General features: G+C 40.9%; 1 protein-coding gene across 2 annotated transcripts; it reads right to left on the bottom strand.

Annotated features, from left to right (window-relative positions):
- Positions 1–1,194: 1,194 nt before the first annotated feature.
- LOC136421590 (potassium voltage-gated channel subfamily A member 1-like) lies at positions 1,195–10,634 on the bottom strand. 2 transcript variants are annotated; one of them, XM_066409023.1, is made up of 3 exons: positions 10,469–10,634; positions 9,504–9,624; positions 1,195–9,359 (listed from the first exon to the last, which is right to left on the bottom strand). In XM_066409023.1, the coding sequence occupies exon 3, from the start codon at positions 9,332–9,334 to the stop codon at positions 7,619–7,621; it is 1,716 nt and encodes a 571-aa protein (XP_066265120.1). In that variant the 5' UTR covers positions 9,335–9,359; positions 9,504–9,624; positions 10,469–10,634; the 3' UTR covers positions 1,195–7,618. The 2 variants fall into 2 exon arrangements, with proteins under 2 accessions (XP_066265120.1, XP_066265119.1); XM_066409022.1 differs by having other exon boundaries at positions 9,504–9,620.
- Positions 10,635–12,307: the final 1,673 nt, after the last annotated feature.

The raw sequence follows: 12,307 nt of genomic DNA, 5'->3' as shown, positions 1-12,307 counted from the left end.
ATATATATAATGACGTATAAATTATGCTAATTGTGACTTAATTTGCATAGCTAATGAGGAAAATCTATATTTGCAGTGTTTTCCATTATCAGACTCAAATACATGTAACATATGTAGTTTCTGGAAAGTGGAGCATCAACAGATACCAATTATGCAATTTAATTCCTTATTTGCATAATTGATGCAAAAATATCATAATTCATTTAATTGGAAAATCATAGTGCTGTCAATATTGCAACTTGCGTAAGTAAGATAAAGGTGTTTATGACCAAGTATATATTATGCAAATGTGTAAGTCATTTGCATGAATAGAATTGTTTATGGAGATATGAGGTCGTGGAACTCTTGTTTTTGGTATGTGGATGGGGTAAGTGTTGATTGACATAATTAGATACTAATTATGCAATTAATGATCTGCCTTGCATTATCAATGAGCATAACCCAATGTGCTTCATGATAGGAATATTCAAACATGTAACATGATTGAAAAAGAGAGGAACATCGATGGATATAGGTTATGCAGATGAAGAAATAATTTGCAAAATTCAGGAAAAGATACAACATTTCAATAGTGACCTTATTTTCATGATAGAGGAGAAATAACATATTTTTATCGTGGCAAATGGCGGGAATTTCATCATGCAGCAGTTTAAAGTTGAGTAAAGCTGAACATCATTAAATCGAAATCATGCAAATCAGGGCCTCATTTACATAATGCTGAGAAAATGCTACAGTGATTTGCTAAGATAAAGAAAAAATCCATACATTGAACAATTTGCCACATTTTGGTAGCAAATGAGGAGCTAATCTGCACAAACAGCGAGCAGTACTTCTAATGCGTCAGTCTTAAAGGGTAACGCAATTTGGTGGCGGCACGAGATCATGGAACTCAGGTTAAAGTGTATCTATCTCAAAGTGCATCATATAGAATTCATAACAATCATATGTTACATTCCCATAATCTCAGATTTTCCTAGAAAATAAGGAAGCTGGTACAATGGAAGCAGAGATGATTCTTACCCTGATTCTCCCATGATCTGACTTGAACACCCATGAAATAATCTTTGACTTGTGACATCTCCCGAGCTTAGAAATGAATGAATTCAGGTCAATCTACTTCTTCTAATAAGAATAACACAGTATTTATATATTTTTATTTTCGTGTGGTCTTCAAAATAAACAATGCAACTCTAGTTCAGGCGTGTCCAACACAACGGTGCTGTGTCGTTTATTCAAACATAATATGTACATCATGTATCATGAAAACTACTAAAATGATTTTTTATAAGTGACAGTTGATATTTTGTGAGCAACTATAATGTCATACTCAGCAGCAACAATTCGTGATGCATTACTAGTAATAGGAATTAGCCACAAGTATTACTCCACAAACAATAACATTGACACGTTCAATACCTATCTAGATTTTCTGGTACGACAATACATGCTCTATACAAATATGGGATTCTCTATATCTTATATTGTGTTCATCTGATGTAGGAGTACGGTGTCTTACCGATATATCCACCATGTTGTTTTAATCTGACATACTATTGGTATAAAATGAACACCACGTAATTACAGATACATGTTTAGTGCATAGTAAGCTGGATATACGGCGTGTATACCATCTCTATGTTATGAGATGATAATATGGGGATAGTTTATGATGCACACCACCTGCACTATCCCGCCTATCGACTCAACAAAGATAATTGTCTTATTCCTGTTTAATTACATGCCTTTACTCTGTCATTGTTAATAAAAGGTCATCATTGCCACATTGTACCATGTGGGACTCTGAAGTTTTGTATTTTTGTATGATGTCTAATTTCAAATATGCCATTCCCGATTACGCAAAAATCTAATCCTTTGTAAAGACAATGTTACACCTTTGTCGCTGGGCAGTGGTCTACAGAAATGTACTCGGGTCTAGTGTTGTTCTTGTCGTAAGCCAAAGCGATTTGTTTCGACCTAACGCGTAACAAATCACATGACTTGTGATCTAACATTATAATCTGACATTGCAAGTTTCTTTATTTGTCCAAATCGTCTTGTTATTCCACGGACTTGTGACAACAGTAACATGTAAATGTCTGAGTCACTTACTCTCATGTGCATTGGTGACCTAACGTGTACCAAATTGGCAACTTTTGGTGTTTAGGATTGACTAGGAGGCTGAAGTATTGCTAAACTACGTCCTTCCCCTGACCCTGACGTTATGCCATTACTGCACACTACGTTACTACAATGTAACGTTACATCTATACGGAAAGTTTCTCCTGTGGGTCAGTCAGATCCACCGCAGACGGCACACCTACAGCCCATACCCGGGTCATGTTGGCGGCTTGATGTAACCCGGCACATTGACAGCACAACAACGCAAAATGCTCTGCTATAATGCCTGTAATGTAATGACTTTGAGAAATGTGGTCGGTGAATGGTGCCAAGAAGGTTGATAACATGCGTGTAATTTGGATGTAATGTAAGGCTCGCAATCAACAATACAATGTCATCTGTGTTGCAAGAGAATGGGCGTCATAACGCCTGTCACCGTGGGTACCCCCGGGAGTTCAGGGTAGGACACATATATGTACCTGCCACACAATTAAACAGAAAAACAAAGAACATATCTGTATTCCCGAAACCTAGGTCTGACGTCTCGTTTTTATTTTGCACTTTTTGTTGTTGTCTGTCTCGGACGGGTACACTACAGTCCATCCTGATACTTTTACCAAGGTGGTGCGTTTTGATTTTGAGCTTAACGTTAACCGTAACGTTCTGGAATATTCGTTGAAGCCGGCTCTCTTTATCACGTACTTAAATATGTTAAGGTATTACAATACTGCTTTCCCGCAACACCAGACAGTACAAGCGAAAGGAAAACGTAGAGTAAGTACGTTAGTGGGCTACTTAACACACTGTATACTCCGCTTCGATTGAGAATTAGATATTTAAACTGCCAATATAATGGATTCTGCATGCACGTACTAGTACTGTGGTAAAGGTGAAAATCCTTTTGCTTGAAATAAATCATCTGATTCATCATTTCATGTGATAGTGACAAGCACCATGCTTTTCATCTGAATGGATGTGTGCGGATGGTTATTAAAGGTAGTCTAAACAGCAGTGAAAATCACATTACAAATAAATCTATGCACGACCGTACAATCAGCGATGTGCCATATGCCAGGCCGGACGGCTTCTCTGATGAGATGTAACCTGGGGGCAGAACTACCCATCCATCTCGTGCCTGCTATCTGCGGGGATTACCGAGAGGAATTCTTCCATTACGGCAAAGAAGGTCACCAACAACCTAACCCACGTGACCATCCAGCCGAGATACTGACACCCCCCTCCCCGCTTTACATTCATTCCAGGCATCTGATGTGCGGGGATTAAATTCCTACATCTGTTAAATGCACGGTCTTTTCACAGGTACGAATTTCAGGAAATTTATCAACATATAGTACCGTGCAATTGGTTTGAGTTTCCTTTATAAGGCTGAAGTATTGATTACAAAACAAAAATACAACAGTATGGCTTTCATCTTCGTGGTGTTGCCTAGCTGATGAAATAGGGCTTGTCCGAACTTCTTCTCCCATATGTATTAACAACGGAAAGTAACGTAAAACACGATTTTTAAGTAGATATTTGATTGATGAAGAAATTGATGGGTGAATTATCAACCTTCTATTGTTAGACAACGTCCACTGACCGACGCCAGTAAATGATGACGCAGATATCAATCTGTCACGACGAAGCAAAATTAATACAACATCAATTAATCAAATATGACGTCTCCTCCTATTTGATTGCTCTGTTGCATGGCTGGTGTAATGTACTGCACACAATCTCAAAATGCTGTATAACACTGAATGAATGTTTAATGCTAACAAATCTATAGAAATAAAATGGCCATTTTATTCTAGTTCTTTTTGACAATACGTCTCTACGTTTATAAAAGCAGAGTTTGGAAGCGTCATTTTTGCATATGTCTTATGAAATAGCAACGTTAATTTGCATATGTTCCATTACATCATTTTTGCGCACACAATTTCTCCTTGCTGCTAGAAGATTCGACAACATGCGTCTCCAACACTCGACGGTAGATACCCGCGTCGTACATAGTTGCAAAAAGATGCGTCTGCATACAAGCAACGCCGAAAATGACTAATCAACATGGCCTGGCAGGAATCTTTTTCTGGACTCAACAAAGTATTTCAAAATTTGCAAAATGCACATATGTGACAATGCACGTCCGTGTATAAGGAAAGATTGAGAAGGATTAAAACATAATGGTAAAATTTGTGTGAGCCTTTTTAAGATAAGTGGTGTCTCTCACGCACATTCGGATGGATTATGTGGTAATGCATCCAGCTATAGCCTTCCTAACATGGCGTAGTTCAGACGACCTACACTCATTCGTGGTACACATGTGACCAGCATGTGACAGGCAAGCAGGGGAACAAAATTATAGCTAATATATTTGTAGGCTAAGTAAAGCAATGAAGACAATTCTGTTTAAAAAACTTCGTCGGAAATGACTCTCTAGATTACAATTATATCAAGTACTAAGCTATGGTTGGGCAAACGAATTGAGACCTGTGTCTAGGAAACCTAGAAGCATCAATATCCGGGTCGTGAACTATAATCAAGTCGTCTTGATGAAAGCCAGACATTGCTGCATAAAACGATTCTTCATTTACATTCCATGCGTTATTCACCAACACTCAAGGTATGCTGTGTCATTCCACCATCAGTGAGAACTGACGAAACTGTTGTTTGCAGACGATACGTGAGAACACAAGCATCTTGCCGAAAGCGGTTTGTGATGAGGTTGGTCTGAGTCTCTTTTGTCTATACAACCGTGTTGATTTCATATTTTATAATTGTTTTGTTTTTATGAATGGCAATTCAATGATTCTCGCATGTAGTATTCCTAAGTTAGGTTTGTTAAATACAATCTAAGTAATTAATATTTTATGTAAGGAATTGGTGATTTGTGTGTATTACTGTATGAAATACGAAACTAGTGCAACTATTCTTTTTATTCAAATGAACTTTATGCTGTCAAGTCTTAGCCGATACGAAGAGATGATACATCATGCAGATAGAACTGGTTAATGTTGGAGATATTCATCCCACATAGTCTATTAGGAAGAAACGGCGCGTACCCGGGGAGAAAAACTAATGCTGGTCTTATCATCATCACCTAGCACCATCCTGTAAATCATACAGGCAAACAGCTGGCAATACGTGTCGTATAGGAGATACCCGTGGGTAGCGTAGTGAACGCACCTGCTTTTACAGGGAAGTTTTGGGAATAAGCCAAGATTAAGACTGGTCATTTTAACATTCTTTAACAATGGTCTGTGTATATCGCTGTGTATATCTGTCCATCAAATGTATTGTGATGACCACATTCTAGCACTAACTAAGCAGCACTGTATTCGTTTGGATGATTGATACAGGTTACATGGCATTAATAAAATATCAGCATTGTCGTACATCCATTGGTCATACATAACTGGTGTCGTATCAGCAAACTATAGTGTTAACCAGACACGAGACATGACTGTCAAATTTCAAGGCGTCTAAGAAGTCATCCTCCCGACATGAGCCTATTGCCTATTCGACAAGAACCGCGGCCATGAGTTGTGCCGCGCCCTGACCTGTCTCCGTCCTTTGTTCAGTTGAAATTTGAGACCACTCAAGACGCGTACAAGTCACCTCCCCAGTTTTACCGACTGCGCGACAGGACCATCTCACAAGACTGGGACGATGTCATCCTTCCAAGAAATCTCAAGACAGAACACAAACCACGACCTCTGAACAAAGTCCCTTAAGAACAGAGACAACTGCTGGATATTTATCCAAACCCTCTAACATAGCGTTATAGTGTGGTTAATACGGGTATCGGTATATTTCTATCTACTGTGCAGCGTTAGTCTCTTAAGGCAAAGACCAGTCGATTTCCTTAGAAGGAGAAAGATTCATAACAAAATCTTCCGGAAATAAACTCGTCAATCCTATTATTACAACGTATTCCACACAATATCTGCACTTTGTAAAATGTTAGTCACATATAATCTCATGCTTGCATAATCTGCCTGCCACCTCGGCATGATTTCATGCTGTGGATGGTACAGGCCAAATTGCTAATTACAAGCCAGAAGCTTTTTCTTCTTTTTGTTATCCTAGGAGCGAGGAACTGTGTTCAGTTTCTCGATCTCGGTGTATCGCTATCTTGTCTGTTCGGTTTTTATATTACTTTTAGTATTGATAGACAAATCATCCTTTCATTGTTGTCGGCGAGATTGTTATGGATGTTCACACGTTCTTAATACATTTAAGTGGACAGTGCAGTGTGGCATGCGCATATAATTTGACGCAATTATTCCAAATACCAACCATACAAACATTTGTGAAGGTTGATACAAACTGTGATGATCAATTAGCAGTCATTCCGAGCTTGTTTTTTCTCGGGGTGGACTAATTCAACATTAATAGAATTATCAAGTTTGTCGCTCATTCTTCATAAGATATTTAGAAGCATTTATTAATTCCTTTAAAAAGTAGGATCCAAAATGAAGACTGTGCAGTGAAGTTTGTGTTCCTTAGAAATATGTGGTCAATACTCTTTTCATATGTCGAGCTCACATGTAGTGAAATTATTGATGAACTTTAAATATTTAATGCATTATGTATTATGCAGATACATGCATTATGTATTGCGTTTACTTCGTCGCTTATACTGTTATGGACAAAACCGATGGTTACAGGTTCAGAAAAGCTGGCGCAATTCAACAATTTGTCAATAGTATTGTCATTTGTTTGTAGATATGAGGTTTTCAACGATCACCCCAAATTGAGGACCCTATGATTTCATTGAAATGGTAATCCAAAGAAATATCTCTCAGGAAGATCACAACTTTCCCGGTCAATCATTCAGCTGTCGCCATTCTCTGATGTGGTGTACAAGTGACCGAGCCAAACGACACAGGTCTACACCAGTCAAGAGTGGCGGATTTCTAACAACACGGTGAAATACCGGTACGAATCGTTTGGAATGTTGGAAGGGTAAAAGGTCATACTGACCGATCAATTTGAATAAGTAGCGTGCTGTGGTCTGCACGCTCTGGAATGGTTCAAGTTTTTGAAAATGGTGAATATCGTCTTATTTGTCAATAAACTGGAATAGAAACATCTTATCAAAGTTAGTTAGAAAATTTCCAAAATTGTCAACTATATTTGCGCCAACTTTTCGGCACCTTTCGCGCAAGGGCACATTAGCTGTTTCCAGCTTGACTTGAGGCATCTATCGACATTTGCCAAACAGTATGGGTAATATTGGATTAAAAAACACATTCCAGGTGCAAGAACCAGTCCAAACCTAGGTTCTAGGCCTCCTGCCTGACTGAAGACAACTGTCATCCCAATGCAGGATTTCAATGAGGGGAGAGATAGCCAATGCACTGATTCGAATATTCGAATGACTCTTTTTGTCTGTGTCCATTATCATTCTGGGCACCTGGGTGCCCTTCATCAAAGTTTCGAATTGGCGTACTTGTCTATGACTTTCCCTTTGGACAATTCATCTGTCTTCTGGCCCGTCTCACACCTCCGTGCTGATGTTGTAACGGTTGACGTGAACGCATGAGCACTCGGAGGTGTCCGGGTCAAGGTTAGTCTTCTGCAGATCAATGCGATTGGGTCGACGTAGAACGTCGGACCCTTCTTCGCCCTTATCGCCTATTGACAGGTCAATGTCGTCACTAGGTGTGATCATCTTCTTCTCGGCTGCCACATACAAACAGGGCTGGTCGACGTGCTGATATTCGTCCTCTTCAACTTTACTGGCGGTCTCTCGATGGTAGAAGTAGTTGAAGTTGCTCACAATGACAGGCACGGGCAGGGCAATGGTCAATACGCCTGCAATTGCGCAGAGCGACCCGACCAACTTCCCGCCAACTGTCTGTGGGTACATATCACCGTACCCTACAGTTGTCATGGTGACCAGGGCCCACCAAAAGGCGTCCGGGATACTGGTGAAGTGAGTTTCCTTGTGGTCTGTTTCGCCGAAGTAGATTGCACTTGAGAAGAGTATCACTCCTATGAAAACAAAGAATACCAACAGACCAAGCTCTCTCATGCTTGCCTTCAGTGTTAACCCTAAAATTTGCAATCCCTTGGAGTGGCGGGAAAGCTTAAAGATTCTGAAGACGCGAACTAACCGAATGACTCGAAGGATGGCGAGGGAGGAAGACTGGTTCTTGCTCCTAGAATCTGCAACTAGTGTACCAAGGGTAATGAAATAAGGAATTATTGCTATGAGATCAATTATGTTCATGAAGTTCTTGGAAAACTGGATCTTGCTCGGCGAGGACAAGAATCTTACCAATAGCTCGAAAGTGAACCAAACTATGCATATTGTCTCTATAATAAAGAATGGATCGTTAATCTGGGGTATGTCATCGCTCATGTCCGGACTGGAGATGTTGTGGTTGCCTCTTGCTTTCTTGATTTGTTCTTGAACAGCTGGCATGGTCTCGAGGCAGAAGGTGAAAATGGAGAGAATGATAATGGACACAGACAAGATGGCGATACTCCGAGCTGGCCAGCCCGTCTCAGGATGTTCAAACATCGTCCAAATGAACCTCTGTAATGGATTCTTCGGCAGTAATTCTTCCTTTTCGATGATATACCCCTCATCCTCACGGAATCGCTGAATAACTTCATCGCCTAGTTCATAAAACTTGAGTTCCTCTTGGAATATTTCGTCAGGGACATTAAGTGGGCGTCGTAATCTCCCTCCGCTCTGGTAGTAATATAAGATTGCCTCAAAACTTGGCCGGTGCCGGTCAAAGAAATGTTCGTTTCTCAGCGGGTCAAAATATCGCATTCGCCTCTGTGGGTCACCAAGTAGAGTGTCTGGGAACTGGGCTAGCGTTCTTACCTGGGTCTCGAACCTTAAGCCCGCTACGTTGATAACAACGCGCTCACAACAGTTCTCGTGACCAATGTCTGAGGCGCCATAGCCGTCGCTGAGGAACGAGTCATCCGGCGCGATCTCTTGGATTTTCGTCAAGGAACGGGAATGGGACGTCGTGAAGCTATTGAGTCCGGAATTCCTGTTCGTATCTTTCTCGCCGAGTTTGATCGCGTCGGCCTTCTCCGGGTCCCCGGGAACATATTCGCGGGGCTCAAGCTCAGCGGCATCATCCACGGGCTCCAATGCCACCTCGTTCTTGTAGGTGGTAGGGTGTAGGACGGGTGTGAAGCCCCAACGCTCAATTAGTTCTGCTATGGTGGACATGACATTGGCACCCATGCCAAGGCACGACCATCGGGACCGACTGTAAACAAAAGTTTACACGTCACCACAGAATCCTCACCTCCGAAAGATATGCAACCAAAGAATGAACAATTTTGTCTTGTTTGGGGCACTTTACCATATACAGTGTGCATGTGCTGCAAGACGAGAGTAGATGTTTCCCTACCTGTATTTGGGCGTTGTATTGACATATAGCAATCTTGTCACGTCACTCCAGGTTTTCTAGCCGCCATCAATCGACGGCTGCCATCCTTAAGACGACATCACAGCTGCCTGGCTGAAACTACCTTGTCAGAATGAGGCAGAGAGAGAGAAGAACTCGGATAAATCTACGCCCAATCAGCGGGACAATTTGGCAAGGGCTTTGAGGAGAATGGTCTGCAGCCGATGATTCCCAGCGTAACGCAGCAAGACTAGATTTTCTCCCTATTTTTGTATGCAGCTCGCGCTGCCCTTTCGCAGTGGAGAAAACTGCATGTAATTATGGCATGGCCGACAAATGGCTAACGCGAAAGGGATGCAGAAAAATACATGTCAGGTTTACATTCACTAGGTGACTGACGACACATCAACTCCGTACCAGGAAGCACCCGAACAACATTCCAATTATTATCGGCCTTCCAAATGTATGATGAATCCATTAGTTAATGGGGAACGCTAATGGACAATAAACTTTAGCACCATATCTGGGGATACTTTTCTGAAAAAAATCGTGATCTTACCGTACATTCTGTTACTATTTGTCTCTATTACGATTTAATTTATCCACATCTATATCAGATGGTTGGAGGTTTAAAATGCAAACTTGTACAGTATTGGAGACACCGTTCATTCACACCAATAACAGGAAAAGTTCCGATGTGGATATACATCACATGTGTTGATGTACAGCCGGGCGCTGACCACACCTGCACGGTACCCAAGCTACACCGGAAAACTCAGCCCAAATGCTATGACTACGGTACAATGCGGTACAGTTGCAAAATGTCAAGTTTTCACCTCCACCATCATAGTGTAATGCATGGATTCTTAGCCAGTCTAGGCGCACAAAGGAATGCATACTTGATTTACAAAGGCTGACCGTTTGGGCAAACATTTCTGCAAGATAGCGTCCATCAAATCTCAACTTACCGCGAGGGTTGTTCCCAAGGAGGCGAATCTGTAAAATCCTCAGCTTGACTTGGAAGATGGCAGGCCGGAAGCATTACATAGCTTGCAATCTCGGCATGTCACACGCAAAAAGCCGAATCACGCACAAAAAAACATCCTATTTTGCAGATAACCCCCTTTTGGAGCCTCTCTGCCAGCACTAATGCGCTTTCCATATAAGGGCAAACGCGGATTCACTGCAGTGAAAGCCATTTATTTCCATATTACCATGAATATTACATGACCACCGAGACACGCAAAGTCCCGCATGGGATTACTTCTAACGTGACTAACATGTAATCATGTCGAAATGGGTTTTGTAGCGGACTGCGGACATACGCAAAAGCAGTAGCCTGTCAATGCCACCTGGCGATTTCATAAAGATATTCGGCAGATACCTACTCAAGTACAAGAAAGTGCCTTTCCCTTTGGGTTCTGCATAATCCGCGGTAAGAGTGGGGGGGGGGGGGTAGAGTCAGAAAGTAAAGATTCTACAGACATTATTTGTACAACTTCACGAAGCCAGAGAGTCAACATCGTGGATTAGGCAAATAAGGTCCTCATTTACATATGCATAGATTATATCAATTGATCATCTTCTCTAACTAGATAACACACAGTCTGAATGCCTTATATTACCAAAGAAGGCCATTGAAATATTTCCTCATAAATCATGTAAATGCAGCTCTAATCTGCATGATTTATGTCTGACAACATTCCCTTACCTTCCAAATGCTGCCAGAATGAAATTCCCATCATTTACCACTACGGGGTTATTGATTTTTTATTAATCATTGAAATTAGGTCTTCATTTGCATGATTGATATCTATCGATATTCCTCTCCTTCTCAATTACATAAGTCACATGTTTGAGAGTCCTATTATGGGATGCAGCGCATTTGTAAACTTTCCTTATTCATCAAATTAGATCCTGATTTTCGTAATAAGCATATGATTATGTAAATCATACCATCAGCTATCTACATACTAAAACCATGACGATCCGTCAACAGCTTCTTGAGTTATTCTCCTTTAAAGTTTGACACAAAATCGGCTGCCGTACAAAATCGGGCCAAACCTGCAGGACTTGCTCTTTCCGAAGGGACATCTGCCACTAAACAAGTGCTTTTACAAAAGCTGGTATTTGGTGGTCAGGTTCCAATAACAAGTATCATGCAGTGAGACGTTGGGTATAAGCTTTCTATTGGTACAATTATGTGTCAGCAGAGGACACGGAAAAAGTAAATGAACATGTAGTCACTTGTAATAGCTTGAAGCGTAAAACAAAATAATCAAATAACGTTTTCAAAGTACCCACTGAGAATAAACGGTTGTCTCACACAACGTTCTAGTTCTAAATTATACTTCAATAATCCTTGTCTTAACCAATACTACAGTGACTAAAAGTCAATCGTACAATAACAATGAAAAACCTAGCAGATAAAGATGTCAAATGCGGTCAACCAGGCTTTCCCGTCACAATAACACACATTAATTTTCTTTGAGTGCTCCATTTCATGTTACTTCTCAGTCATCTTCAAACATCAGGTGAGATGAGATTAGGCCTCACAGCCTTCTCCTACTCTGGGTTTAAATACACACATGAATCTTCAAGTCAAAAGACGTTTCTGTGGCCTAATTCGACAACTGTCTATAGATGGTAAATACTATCGTAAACAAATTTACACGCTAGAATAGTTCACGCTTCCAAAACAAAAGAAAAGCACGAGGCGAGTAGTACAGTCTCCTGACTCCCATTGTTGAGTTCGTAACTCCGGGACGAATACTTTCATTCATGAACTCTCGAGAACAGCTATCAGG

Source organism: Branchiostoma lanceolatum, chromosome 16 (assembly GCF_035083965.1).
Source record: "Branchiostoma lanceolatum isolate klBraLanc5 chromosome 16, klBraLanc5.hap2, whole genome shotgun sequence".
Lineage (NCBI taxonomy): Eukaryota > Metazoa > Chordata > Leptocardii > Amphioxiformes > Branchiostomatidae > Branchiostoma > Branchiostoma lanceolatum.
This window is presented reverse-complemented; position numbering and strand designations above follow the sequence as displayed.

Bases quoted from the DNA above. Each gene is read 5' to 3' on its own strand.
- LOC136421590 (XM_066409023.1), bottom strand. From the start codon at position 9,334: ATGGGTGCCAATGTCATGTCCACCATAGCAGAACTAATTGAGCGTTGG.